The sequence below is a fragment of the Tachysurus fulvidraco genome, chromosome 11 (assembly GCF_022655615.1).
Source record: "Tachysurus fulvidraco isolate hzauxx_2018 chromosome 11, HZAU_PFXX_2.0, whole genome shotgun sequence".
Taxonomy (NCBI): domain Eukaryota; kingdom Metazoa; phylum Chordata; class Actinopteri; order Siluriformes; family Bagridae; genus Tachysurus; species Tachysurus fulvidraco.
In genome coordinates this window covers 21,339,956-21,354,955 of record NC_062528.1, presented here as the reverse complement: position 1 = coordinate 21,354,955, position 15,000 = coordinate 21,339,956, and the positions used below count along the sequence as shown (strand labels likewise).

Sequence of the window (15,000 nt, the reverse complement as noted above, 5' to 3'; positions counted from 1 at the left end):
ACAACTACACACACACACACACACACACACACACACAACATTAACATTAACTACTACACACACACACACACACACACAACATTAACATTAACTACTACACACACACACACACAACATTAACATTAACATTAACAACTACACACACACACAACATTAACATTAACAACTACACACACACACACACAACATTAACATTAACAACTACACACACACACACACAACATTAACATTAACAACTACACACACACACAACATTAACATTAACAACTACACACACACACACACACACACACACAACATTAACATTAACAACTACACACACACACACACACACACAACATTAACATTAACTACTACACACACACACAAACACACACACACACAACATTAACAACTACACACAAACACACACACACACAACATTAACATTAACAACCACACACACACAACATTAACATTAACTACTACACACACACACACACACAACATTAACATTAACAACTACACACACACATACACACAACATTAACATTAACAACTACACACACACACACTCACACAACATTAACATTAACAACCACACACACACACACAACATTAACATTAACAACTACACACACACACACACAACATTAACATTAACAACTACACACACACACAAACACACACACACAACATTAACATTAACAACTACACACACACACACACACACAACATTAACATTAACTACTACACACACACACACACACACAACATTAACATTAACAACTACACACACACATACACACAACATTAACATTAACAACTACACACACACACACTCACACAACATTAACATTAACAACCACACACACACACACACAACATTAACATTAACAACTACACACACACACACACACAACATTAACATTAACAACTACACACACACAAACACACACACACAACATTAACATTAACAACTACACACACACACACACACAACATTAACATTAACAACTACACACACACACAAACACACACACACAACATTAACATTAACAACTACACACACACACACACACACACAACATTAACATTAACAACTACACAAACACAAAAAAACACACACACACAAAAAACATTAACAACTACACACACACACACACACACACACACAACATTAACATTAACAACTACACACACACACAAACACACACACACAACATTAACATTAACAACTACACACACACACACAAACACACACACACAACATTAACATTAACAACTACACACACACACACACAACATTAACATTAACAACTATACACACACACACACACACACACACACACAACATTAACATTAACAACTACACACAAACACACACACACAACATTAACAACTACACACAAACACACACACACACACAACATTAACAACTACACACAAACACACACACACACAAACACACACACACACACACAACATTAACAACTACACACAAACACACACACACAACATTAACAACTACACACACACACACACACACACACACACACGACATTAACAACTACACACACACACACACACACACACACAACATTAACAACTATACACACACACAACATTAACATTAACAACTATACACACACACACACACACACGACATTAACATTAACAACCACACACACACACACACGGCATTAACATTAACAACTATATACAAACACACACGACATTAACATTAACAACTACACACACACACACGACATTAACATTAACAACTATACACACACACACACACACACACACACACACACGACATTAACATTAACAACTATACACACACACACACACACACACACACACACACAACATTAACATTAACAATTACACACACACACACACACACGGCATTAACATTAACAACTACACACACACACACACGACATTAACAACTACACACACACACACACACACACACACAACATTAACAACTATACACACACACAACATTAACATTAACAACTATACACACACACACACACACACGACATTAACATTAACAACCACACACACACACACACGGCATTAACATTAACAACTATACACACACACACACACACACACACACACGACATTAACATTAACAACCACACACACACACACACACGGCATTAACATTAACAACTATATACAAACACACACGACATTAACATTAACAACTACACACACACACACGACATTAACATTAACAACTACACACACACACACACACACACACACACACGACATTAACATTAACAACTATACACACACACACACACACACACACACAACATTAACATTAACAATTACACACACACACACACACGGCATTAACATTAACAACTATATACACACACACACACACGACATTAACATTAACAACTACACACACACACACACGACATTAACAACTACACACACACACACACACACACACACAACATTAACAACTATACACACACACAACATTAACATTAACAACTATACACACACACACACACACACGACATTAACATTAACAACCACACACACACACACACGGCATTAACATTAACAACTATATACACACACACACACACACACACACACAACATTAACATTAACAACTACACACACACACACAGATCATCAACATTAACAACTATACACACACACACACACACAACTTAGTTTTTTGTTGCAATGATTCCAGCTTGATGTTAGCATTAGTTGACATTAGCTAGCTATTATGTTTTATAGTCATATTGTGGAATTAAATCCAGCGCACAGCTTTGCTACAAAACATCTGTATACTGAGATGTGAATATTACAGATGAAATGTGTGTCATGAAGCTAAGGGCTGTTCAGCAGATGCCTTCACACTGGAACCATCTCCCTGTGTGATTAAGGACTCTTACCGTCCGATCTTCCAGGTACATGGTTTTGGATAAGAAGTCGATCCCGATGGTTGCCTGCAGACAGAAAATCATGACGTCAGTGACGCCGAGACCTGGGGTATCTGGAGAGTGAGAGGAGTTTATACAGCACCTGATAAGTGTTATCGAAGCTGTCGTACATGAAGCGCGTGATCAGGGACGTTTTTCCGACTGAAACAGAACATGAGAAATAATCTGATGATTAAAATAATCCTGAAATTAATCAGATATTAAAATCAATACACTTTTCATTCATTCGTTTTCTACCGCTTATCCGAACTACCTCGGGTCACGGGGAGCCTGTGCCTACCTCAGGAGTCATCGGGCATCGAGGCAGGATACACCCTGAACGGAGTGACAACCCATCGCAGGGCACACACACACTCATTCACTCACACACTCACACACTACGGACAATTTTCCAGAGATGCCAATCAACCTACCATGCATGTCTTTGGACCGGGGGAGGAAACCGGAGTACCCGGAGGAAACCCCCGAGGCATGGGGAGAACATGCAAACTCCACACACACAAGGCGGAGGCGGGAATCGAACCCCCAACCCTGGAGGTGTGAGGCGAACGTGCTAACCACTAACCCACCGTGCCCGCCTCCAGTGTCTTGTTCTACCGCAGCATCCTCTTAGCAGTAAGCCTGGTTGGTCTGTGTGTTTCTGCGAGGTGGAGTTTATTGCTTTGGAAGAGCAATCTGAGGCTTTCAAAGAGGTTTTAGCGACTTTCGTCTGTTCGATGCTGGAATGTCTTTACCTCAGAAGAAGGTGATGAAGAATTCCTTCTTCACAAAACGACGAGGTGAAACCATCAGTAAGAGTCAGTAATATCAGGTCACCTGCAGGTCTCCGTCACCATCCGCACCTTCATGAAATCCTCCTCCAAACGCTTTGGAGCTAATCCCCTGACCTACCGTCTGGTCTGTTTCCATTTGGAATTAAATGTGTCCTAAAAAGCGACCGAGCACTCAAACACACCATCGCTGTAGACCACATCTTTCAAAAGAAAAACCAGCATATGGCCGATAGTTTGTGCACCCTGATCATCACACTTCTATGTTCTTGTTAAACATCTCAGTCCACACTTGTCTCTTCTCTTCTGGAAGGTTTTCCATAGATGTTGGATTGTCTGTGTGGATTTGTGTTCATTCATCTACAAGAGCATCAGTGAGATCTGACACTGATGTTGAGATGTTGAGGAGACTCCAGTTCCAGTTCATCCCAAAGGTGTTCAGTGGGGTTGAGTCCCTGTGAAGGACACTAAAGAAGTTCTTCACTCCAACATTCACGCCAACCTTCGTCTTTGATCCACACCATGTCTTCATGGATCTGTTCATAATACGATCTGTTCATAATGGGGTTAGTGACGTGACATACGGCTAAGTACGGTGACTCAGACTCAGAATTTGTTTTCTGCATTTAACCCATCCAAAGTGAACACACACAGCAGTGAACACACACACACACACACACCGTGAACACACACCCAGAGCAGTGGGCAGCCATTTAAGCTGCCGCGCCCGGGGAGCAGTTGGGGGGGTTCGGTGCTTTGCTCAAGGGCGCCTCAGTCGTGGTATTGGCAGCCCGAGACTCGAACCCACAACCTTACGGTCAGGAGTCAAACTCTCTAACCATTAGACCACGACTCCCCCCCACAAAAAGACATGCTGTGTTTTTTGTGTGTCCGTGTTCAGAGGCTGAAAGCATGAGCACATTGTTTTAGGAATTCTTGGTTCAATTGAGCGGTTCAACATTCCGACGTTCCCGAATGACTCTCGCTCAAGGCGTGTTCACCATCGTACAGGTCAGTCCTGTTCCTCAAAGCGGCTGCAGAAAAACAAAGACACACGACACACACTCCAGAGCTGATATAATTCAATGAAGAAAACAATATAATTAAAAATGGTGGGTGGAGTCAAACAGGGACGGAGATCGCGTCCGACGATTATGCAGATTTTATCAATTGACATCACAATAATGTCAAGTCGCATGAAATTCTTTCTAGGATCATTTTTAGCAAGTTTCAGTTTTCTATTTCAGTCGGGTTTCATTTTCATTTCAGAAAAATGATCAAATGATCAAAGGAGATGCCGAGAACTTGGTCTTCGGGAGAACTCGCTGTCTTCGGGAGAACTCGCTGTCTTCGGGAGAACTCGCGAGAACTCGCTGTCTTCGGGAGAACTCGCGAGAACTCGCTGTCTTCGGGAGAACTCGCGAGAACTCGCTGTCTTCGGGAGAACTCGCGAGAACTCGCTGTCTTCGGGAGAACTCGCGAGAACTCGCTGTCTTCGGGAGAACTCGCGAGAACTCGCTGTCTTTGGGAGAACTCGCGAGAACTCGCTGTCTTTGGGAGAACTCGCGAGAACTCGCTGTCTTCGGGAGAACTCGCTGTCTTTGGGAGAACTCGCGAGAACTCGCTGTCTTTGGGAGAACTCGCTGTCTTCGGGAGAACTCGCTGTCTTTGGGAGAACTCGCTGTCTTCGGGAGAACTCGCTTTCTTCAGTAGAACTCGCTGTCTTCAGGAGAACTCGCTGTCTTCGGGAGAACTCGCTGTCTTCGGGAGAACTCGCTGTCTTCGGGAGAACTCGCTTTCTTCAGTAGAACTCGCTGTCTTCAGGAGAACTCGCTGTCTTCAGGAGAACTCGCTGTCTTCGGGAGAACTCGCTGTCTTCGGGAGAACTCGCTGTCTTCAGGAGAACTCGCTGTCTTCGGGAGAACTCAGTATTGCTCTTTCCGGGAACCATAAACAAATTATTTCATCAGCAGGACAACCCGAATTCAGATCTTTTAGATTTGATTGACATGCTAATCATGCTAAGGTTCATAATAGCATTGCTGGCAGACTGGATCAGCAAAGCAAGGTGTCTATGATCTCTACTACTTACTTTCAAGCTTGATATTTCTTCAGAACATCTCTGTACACGTGTCCCGGCGTATATGACAGCATTACCTGAAACCAACGCTATACATTTCCCAAAGTGCAGGTAGGAACTAAAGCTGTTCTTGGTTGTTCTGAGGAATCATTTGCACATAGGTGACTTTTCGGACTTATTACTTTAATGGGACATACAGTACATGTTCTGCATAGAAGTGAAAAAAGCACAAATCGAACGTCACTTGCTGTAGAAATCGTGGCTCTGTGTTCAACACTATAAATATATTTCCTTTTCCTGTAGCTTATCTTTGCAGGGAGCCTGGAGTTTACCCCAGAGATTAAAGCACAAGGTGGAGGTCATCCTGGATGGGGTGGCAACACGTTACAAGGTACAATCACACAATCACACACACACACACACACACACACACACACACACACACACACACACACTACAGACAATTCAAATCATATGCCAGTTAACCTTTGGACTGGGGAGGAAAGTGAAGAACCTGGAGGAAACCCCTGAGCCGTACGGAGAACACACAAACTCCACACATACAGGGATAGATAGATAGATAGATAGATAGATAGATAGATAGATAGATAGATAGATAGATAGATAGATAGATAGATAGATAGATAGAGAGCATTTTATAGCTCAGTAGTAAAACATATACTGTATATAAAACAGATATATAGCATTTTATAGCTCAGTAAAACATAATTTTACAGATTTGCATCATAAAATGTAAATTATTAAAATCAATTGTAAAAACACAAGTATTGTATTTATTATATTATATTATATTATATTATATTATATTATATTATATTATATTGTATTGTATTGTATTATATTATATTATATTGATGTATTGTGGTTGCTGCTGGGTGAGGTGAGGGTTGCCAGGTTTCTGAATGCCACCCTACCAGTCTGGGTGTGTCTCCGTCTCTCTCTCTCTCTCTCTCTCTCTCTCTCTCTCTCTCTCTCTCTCTCTCTCTCTCTCTCTCTCTCTCTTCCCCAGCTTTCTTTTTTTATAAATACAGAGTAGACTATTTCACCTTGAATTTAACCCTGGGTTTATATTAATGTCCATACAGGGTGTGTATGTGTGTGTAATGTGTTCTTATTCTCCTAAATCCACTGCACCAGAACCCACAACAACACATTTATCTTTTATTTTATGATGTCTGCTGTCACTGAATAGAAAACAAAAAGGAAGTGTATATAAAGGATTTAAATTAATGTGTACACAGACATTCTTCTTATTATTAATGTTGGTGCATTGCTACAGACATGACTAATAACAAAATAAAGAGAGAAAAGGTGTAACATCATGGCAGATATGTTTCTTCTGTGGTGTACATTCGATGTACATGATCCCAGTGTGTGTGTGTGTGTGTGTGTGTGTGGGTGTGTGTGTATGTCAGTGTGTGTTTACAGTATGTCAGTGTGTGTGTGAGTGTCAGTGTGTGTGTCAGTGTGTGCAAGTGTCAGTCTGTGTCAGTGTGTGTGTCAGGTATGTGTGTAAGTGTCAGTGTGAGTGTGAGTGTGTGTGTGTGTGTGTGTGTGTGTGTTAGTGCGTGTGTGTAAGTGTCTGTGTGTGTGTGTGTGTGTGTGTGTGTCAGTGCGTGTGTGTGTGTGTGTGTGTGTGTGTGTGTGTGTGTGTGTGTGTGTGTGTGTGTGTGTGTGTGTGTGTAACTCACCGCTCTGTTCGCCCAAAAAAACAAGTTTAAATTTCCGTAAAGGGTTTCCAAAGTCGTTCCCCACAGACATGGCGGCTACAGTATATAATCTCAGTGTATACAAGAACAGTATATAATCTCGGTATATAATCTCGGTATATAATCTCGGTATATTCCTGCTGTAACGTCCCCAGTCTGACGGTCACAGGCTGAAGATGAATCCCAGCTTCCGACTCGCTGGATGTTGCAGCACTGCTTTGCGATGTCAGTCCTGCGTTCCACTGCGCATGCGTGACTTCCGCCTTACGCCCTCCTGCGGTCCGAGCTGCGCGCGCAGATTCCGCCATTGTTGTTACTGTTGTTGTTTCAGTCCATGGACCAGCAGCATTCCTGTCATTGCCAGAATTCCTTTAAACGTTAAATTCACTTTCCCCTAATTTACTTCACTAGAGCATGACATGCTAACGTTCACATTTAACTCTCAAAAATTAAACTCTATTATTTTTTGTTTTTTCATTTACACCATAAAACAAGCAACTACTCGAAATGTCTTCAAAAACTCGATGCTTCTTCTCCAAAGTGTTACCACATCGTTTTAATCACACGGTTGTTCTGTGTGCTGCAGCAGTTTGGGAACTATTAAGAGTCCAAACCCGGTTCCATCATGACAACGTCCCTGTGCACAAAGCTCCATGAACACCCTGAAGGTCTGAGTAAATAACCCGAGTGTCCTGCGCAGAGCCGACACTGACTCCGACTCGACCCCACTGAACACGTGGAATGAACTGGAACACTGATTAAACCCCAGACCTTCTCACTAATACTCCTGTAGATGAATGAACACAAATAATTCCCACAGAAACACTCCAACATCTTGTGGAAAACCTTCCCAGAAGATTGGAGTTTATTAGAATCAGAATCAGAACGATCCTTATTGTCAGGAATGTTTTCAGGTGATTAGGAGGAATTTGTTTTAGTACAGAAGCTCCACAGTGTAACAGAACAACATTGACAAGACACGAACACATATAATATCAGGGCTCTCAAGTTTTAAAGACAGGCAAGTGTGATATCTCCACTTTTAGGGTCATGATTGAGGACAATGTCCCGTCCAGAGACGAGCTGTTTCGTGGTGAGGTTTTGTTCAAGCCGACCATCGAAAATACGCTCTCTAATGAATGTTTTTTTTCATTGGTTGTTGCGTTAAATCTTACCCATATACAATTGTGCTATTTTCTGATTGGTTATTGTGTAGCTTCTTTTTTTGATTGGCTGATAAGTGTCAGGCTCGACTAAGAACTCCAGGGGAGACACGTTTGATTCCTGCCCGGTTCCATAGAGACGTACAGATACAGTACATTTTGGGCGCTGCGGCATTTTAAATATATGATCAATAGTCAAAAAGTTTTTCTGCATGAGAAATACGATGAGTGGCGTGAGAGCGTGAGAAAAGACCCAAATACGTGACTGTTACTCTCAATGTGTGATACTTGACAGCCCTGTAATATAGACAGTTGTATGTACAGTGGAAAAATATAAATAAGTAAGTATGTGTTTTAAGTAATTAGTGTAAGAATAGTGTTGTGTGTTCAGTGTATGTCAAGTGTTCATCAGATGGATTGCCTGAGGGAAGAAACCGTTCCCGTGTCTGGTCGTTCTGGTTCTCAGGGCTCAGAGTCGACCAGTTCGAAGAGTGAGTGTGCTGCATGTGAGGGGTCCAGAGTGATTGTCTTTGCCCTTTTGCTCACTCTGGAGAAGTACAGATCTTGGAGCGTGGCGAGTGTTGTGCCGATGGTTCGCTCAGCAGTCCGGACTACCCTCTGTAGTCTTCTGAGATCAGATTTGGTACAGTAGCTGAGCTGACACAGCAAACACAGGAGGACACTATCTGTAATGCGGTGTTCAATAATTCCTCACCATGCATTCTTCTTCTTTCTCATGAAGTTAATAATAATTACAAATAAACCACATGACTTAAATGCCGCTGTCCTGAAGATGTTAGAAACCTAAAAGTCACAGTTTTATCTCTGACAGGACTCTTTTCATAAATTTTAAATAAATGTCTCCATAACAGTGATAACACACATTGCTTTTTAAAAAAAATCTCTTTACAGTATGTCTAGTGTTTGACCTGTGAATGAGGTGTTACTACTGAAATGACCACATATAAGAATAAGATCAGTAACGTAAACTTGCGATTAATCGATATTTACCTTCTGATATTTAACATCATCTGAGGGCCTTTTTACACCTCTTTGGTCACTTCATGTGTTGTCTCTGATCCGATAGCTATCTGATTTGTTAAAACTGTACCATTTACATCAGGCCACTTAAATGAGTCTCTGCGAATCGGATAACGATCCGATCATTCTACTCCCGCCCAAAATGCTAATATATTTTACCTCATTTCCGGGGTAATTGAAATTGAACACGCTTTGGTGTGTGCGGTTTTCAGAATGCAATCAAAAAGAAGACGAAAAAACTCGTTACGACGGTTATGCTACAAAAAACAGCATTTACATTTATTTGTTTCTGGCGACGCACGACTCATGAGTCACCTGCGAGTGACGTACTTCCGTTTGGGAGGTGTATAGCGCTGACGTATGTGGCTTGAACAATCACATACATTTACACCTGTCCAGTTTCATCTGAAACGCGTCCCAGACCACCTCCTGAAGGGGTTTGTACCATCCGATTTATATCCGTCTCGAAAACGTTTCGGAGGGCATTTAGACCTGGTCTTTTTACCATCAGATAGCTATCTGAAAAAACACCTGACAAACAGGTGAAGCTCTGAGCTGATGTAAAACATGCTGAAATGTGGATTAATCCATTTTTCATGATGTTATTGTCTTTTTTTTTATCTCTATAACCAATATGGTGGCAACAAATCGGTGACACCAAGTCATTACTAACCTGGCAGTTAGATTCTACTTTATTAAACTAGCCACAATGTGGAGCTGCAGTGTATAACAAGAGCATATACAGCATACTTCTGACCTTTAATAAACCCTGTACATGTAAACACACCAATGTTATTGCTCTGAAATGGTGACAACAGTTTTAATATTTCAAACCAGATGTATATTTATTGTATTTTTTTAGATAGAAAAAATGATGACATTAAGAAATACCTGCATGATCATTCACAGCCTTTTCTAGCAAGGCGTAAGATAAGCATTTATTTCTTTATTTGACAAATTTGTTTGATTCCTATGTTTTCACGTCTTACAGTAGTTCCTGCTTGTGAGGATACAATGACAGCATGTGTAGACATATAATCTGACACCAAACATACTTCAAATTAGACATTCTCATTCACTCTGAATCAGTGTCACTAACTGATGACTTGTTGGACAGTAATGTTTGCCACTGCTCTTACACAAACAAGACACAAAACCTCTTCTCTCCTTACTCCTTAAAGACTACCTGATATCAAAGCTGACCTCACCTACAGTATTTAGCCTGTGTCCTTTTTGCATGATGCACCTACACCTAAAGACCTAAAACCTACCTGGATATTGGAGACTAATATTGGAAGACTTGATGAAGCTACATTTCGGTTCGTGGTTTAAAAACTGTGGCATAAAGTAGCCAAAAAATATCAAGCTTGTCAAAATGTCTGTTCTTTGCCCCGTGTTTTTATAGTATCTAAAACATTTAGGCTGCTGCAGAGGGGTGCAGCATTTCATGTAATATGTCAGTCGTTTCAAACTAATTTTCCAATCATCATACAAATCTAAAAACAAATAACACAACAGTTCTTATGCAGTTCAAAATATATAAGGATCTAGAAACAGAACCATCTGAACCGAGCTCTAATGTTCAAAGTCAAATAATTCAGCTTCTTTCTCCTTCCAGAAAACAAAGCTACGGTCGATGTATTTACAGATTTCGTCATTAGTAAAACATGACAAGTCTGTGTTCCCATCTTCTCTGTGCATTCCTTCATCTGACACAACATCCTCAACCATGACTCTAGGAACTGTCCTAACCTCAGAGTCCTTCAGAGACCTGTTATCAGCTACCTTTGTTTTTGTCCCAAAAAAGCAGGCTTTGATGTCTTCGAAGCCATCTTTCCATTGCCGTTTCCCATCCTCTATGTCCTTCAGGACAGCCCGATGGAATTCTCTAACTGTCTCCCATGGGAAGTCCCCGACATGGTCGAAAACTTCAAAGCAGAGCAGGTGTCTCATTTTGCGCTCATCGGCAGGCAAATCCTGCTCCAGGATATGGAAGTACCCCAGCATGAACAGGTCAAGAGTCAAACTTTCATAAGGCATGGGTGCTCCATCTACTCGAGGGAGGAAGTGCTCAGGGGAATAAGTGATTGTCTTTCTCTGGAGGCTCCGGATCTGGCGTGAGGGAACGCCTGAGTTGATAGCCCTCCAGTTTCGAATCATTTTGTCTATAGCTGTCCTTTGTCTGTAGAGATGATACAGGGAGCTACCAGTTGACTGAGGGACTGGAGTCGGCACACCGTGACCTTTAACATAAGCCTCAGGTGATCTCTCTGTGTCTAGTTCATGTTGCATTTTAGCTCTCATTGAGATTGCATAGGCAGATTTTTTCCAGTGGCCTAAGAACAAGACAACAATTCTCTCTTTGCGTAAGCTGGTGGTCTCCAGAACCTTAGCTGGTTCCTCGCCGGTGGTATGTTTGCAATTTAGGTTACAGTCATTAACAAGATTAAGGTCTTTATTTAGGACAGCACATGTTTGTGAGGGATTGAGCACATTCTGCTGATTGGGAGTGGAATTAGATATGTTATTTAACATCCCTGAAAATGGATAGATGTTTCCAATCTGACCTTCAAAGGTGGATCTTAAATTCCTCACAGAAACTCCTGACAACTGGATCTCCATTTCCACCTTCTCTCGCTTGGCTTTATACCTTTCTGGCTGGGTTGAGAACACTGATGCCAGTTCTTTGTTGGGCATTTTGGAGACACTGTCCTCTACACTTTTGTCGCTTTTCTCTGACAGGTTGTTAAGGAGCAAGGACATGCTCTTCACGATTCCTGATATACGGTTACACCAGACAGGAAGCGCAAGAGTGTCCTTCATCTCTGGCTTCTGCTGAAACTGAGTGTTGATGGTGATGTTAACAATGGGAGCAGGTAGGAGAGTTTGGAGTTGCTCGGCCAGACGTGTTAACTCCAGCTCATAGGCCTGACACTTTTTCTGCAGGGAAACGGTCTCAATCTGTCCCTCCAAGTATACCAAGTCATCCTCAGTTAGTAATTCACCAAAGGGGCCCAAAATAGCGTTGTGAACCTTGGAATATCTCCAGGCATCTATAGCTTTGTCATCCTGGAAGGAATAAAAGAACAAATCACTATCTATGAGAGAAATCTGATGTTGGAATGAGTGAACCATACAGTGATTCAAGGGTGTCCAATGAGGATGTAATGTATTGGTGCAAACAGTTGGGGAACTGCAGATGATGCCTACCTTTCTCCATTGGTCTTCATCATCTTGAAGCCTTGCTTGAAGTTTACGCACCATTACTTGCCTCTTCCACTCTGCAATTGGCTTCCCGTGTTCATCATGTGTTGGAACCAGCGAGTCTATATCAGCGAGATTCACCTCCTCCACTGGGAGCTCAACCATTCCTTTTTCAACTTTCTACAGATGAACAGAATAAAAACTATTCAGCAATAACCAATTTTATCACCTACTGATCTCATATGTAGTTGATCAACCAAGACATATTTAGTTGTGGATGTGCTGTAAAATGCAGCGTGATCGGCCACCAAGAAACAAATCATTCTGGTTTTCTTAGAAAGTCAACCATTACATCCAGCACTGTGATCTTTCATAGTTGACAGGAGTTCTTAGTGTAAAAGAAACTCATCAGCGATCGAGGTGTAACACTAATATAATTGACAGAAATGATTGGGCATGAGATAGACTTCAGTTTGTCTTTAGCTACATTAACCTTATTGCTCCTTTGCATGTCTTGGTTGGTCCATTTGGAACCTACACTCAACAAACATTTTTACCACATGTCCTGTAAAGACTGCTGTTATTCCCGCATGTCTCCAGGATCTTATGGACTTCGTCTGAGGCACCAGTGCCTTACTTTCCTCTGAGCATTTTCTCATGGTGGCCACAACTGCAAGAACAAACAAAAAGAATCAGAATCCATTTTATATTCAGAAATTGATGAAAATTTCAACTTATGAAGAAAAATATGTCCTATTTCAAAACCCTGGACCACAACCATTAATACCGAATTATTCCCACTGTGCTTGCTGTTATATTGAGCTGCACTCTTCTTTAAATGGTTTAAATTAGGGCTGGTAAGCGATTAAACTTTTTTTATCTAATTAATTACATTATGTGGCGATTCATTAATCTAATTAGTCGCATTTAATTGCACATAAATATTAGTTGAGAATTTCCCCCAAAATGTCATTTAAAATGATTGTGTTCGAGGAAGATTCAACCAATATAACAAAAAAGCAGTGTTTTTTTGTTACAAGCCTATCACTTAGGCTACAATGGCCGTAACATCGTGATTCGAAAAGCATCCATTAACCCCTTGTCTTCCACAATATTAACAGGCCTACAGTCCATTGCGATCGATTTAGATATTGCATTCGTTAGTGTTTCTGAGGACGACTTACTTAATTTGCGGCGATTTTCAGTCAGCGTGGTTTGGCGGAGCTTCCGGGTTGTGCTAACTGCAGAGCTCGCAATATGTTTTGAGTTCAGGTGGTATTTCATGCTAGAACTATTTCGATGGTATGCAAATTCCTTATTGCTGCGAACGCAAAGGACTTTGGTTTTTATCAGTGGCTCCATTGGAAAGAGTTTTGAATTTAAATTTGCCATTCAGAAAGCCGGGCAGATCTGTGTCGTTTGGCATCATGCTTGCCTAACTCGCCACTACAGCTTATTGCAAGATGTGTAGTCGTTGGTACAGGTGTGGGGAGGGGCAGGGCGTGTTAAATACGTTAAAAATATTATAATAATAATTAATTAATCCTAATTAATTAATCTAATTAAGGCGTTAAATTACCAGCCCTAGTTTAAACTAAATGTTGGATCGTGACTGAGGTGTTTTGTGTTCATTCATCAACACGAGCATGAGTAAGATCGGACACCGATGATGGGATGTTTGTTTTAACCGTAACTTCCACACCATGTCTTCATGGAGCTGCTTTGTGCACAGGGTCATGCTAGTACAGGTTTTGGGTCTTTTAGTTCCAGTAAAGGGAAATTGTATGTTTAATGCTCTCATGTCTATAGTTTTAATACCATATATTTAAGACAATTGTACATGTTGTATTTTATTAGGCTATATATAGCGTGTTAATCAAGTTCACTAACAGTTCTAATAAAGTTACTGTGACTGTCGTTTACTGCTTTATAAGCACATCCGTTTACCTCAAAGGTTGTGTGAACGTGAATGAATGAGCTAAGTCTGTCTGTCTGTCTAGGAGGGGGGGAAAGGGGGATAGAAATTAGAAAATAACGTAT

General features: G+C 41.1%; 3 protein-coding genes across 3 annotated transcripts in view; 1 reads left to right on the top strand and 2 right to left on the bottom strand.

Annotated features, from left to right (window-relative positions):
• The window catches only part of rab6bb (RAB6B, member RAS oncogene family b), a 20,080-nt gene extending 12,372 nt beyond the window's left edge, over positions 1 to 7,708 (bottom strand). The window contains exons 1-3 of the mRNA XM_047820420.1: positions 7,535 to 7,708; positions 3,055 to 3,113; positions 2,925 to 2,978 (exon numbers count right to left, since the gene is read on the bottom strand). Coding sequence (XP_047676376.1) covers positions 2,925 to 2,978; positions 3,055 to 3,113; positions 7,535 to 7,604 — 183 coding nt within the window. The 5' untranslated portion in view covers positions 7,605 to 7,708. The remainder of the gene's footprint in view (positions 1 to 2,924; positions 2,979 to 3,054; positions 3,114 to 7,534) is intronic.
• Positions 1 to 15,000, top strand: part of LOC113645130 (tripartite motif-containing protein 16-like) — a 664,889-nt gene that overhangs the window by 291,781 nt on the left and 358,108 nt on the right. The gene's annotated exons all lie outside the window — the stretch shown is intronic.
• espnlb (espin like b) overlaps positions 10,688 to 15,000 on the bottom strand; it is a 17,334-nt gene continuing 13,021 nt past the window's right edge. Inside the window, exons 8-10 of the mRNA XM_027150726.2 lie at positions 13,518 to 13,630; positions 12,967 to 13,140; positions 10,688 to 12,825 (exon numbers count right to left, since the gene is read on the bottom strand). Coding sequence (XP_027006527.2) covers positions 11,332 to 12,825; positions 12,967 to 13,140; positions 13,518 to 13,630 — 1,781 coding nt within the window. The 3' untranslated portion in view covers positions 10,688 to 11,331. The remainder of the gene's footprint in view (positions 12,826 to 12,966; positions 13,141 to 13,517; positions 13,631 to 15,000) is intronic.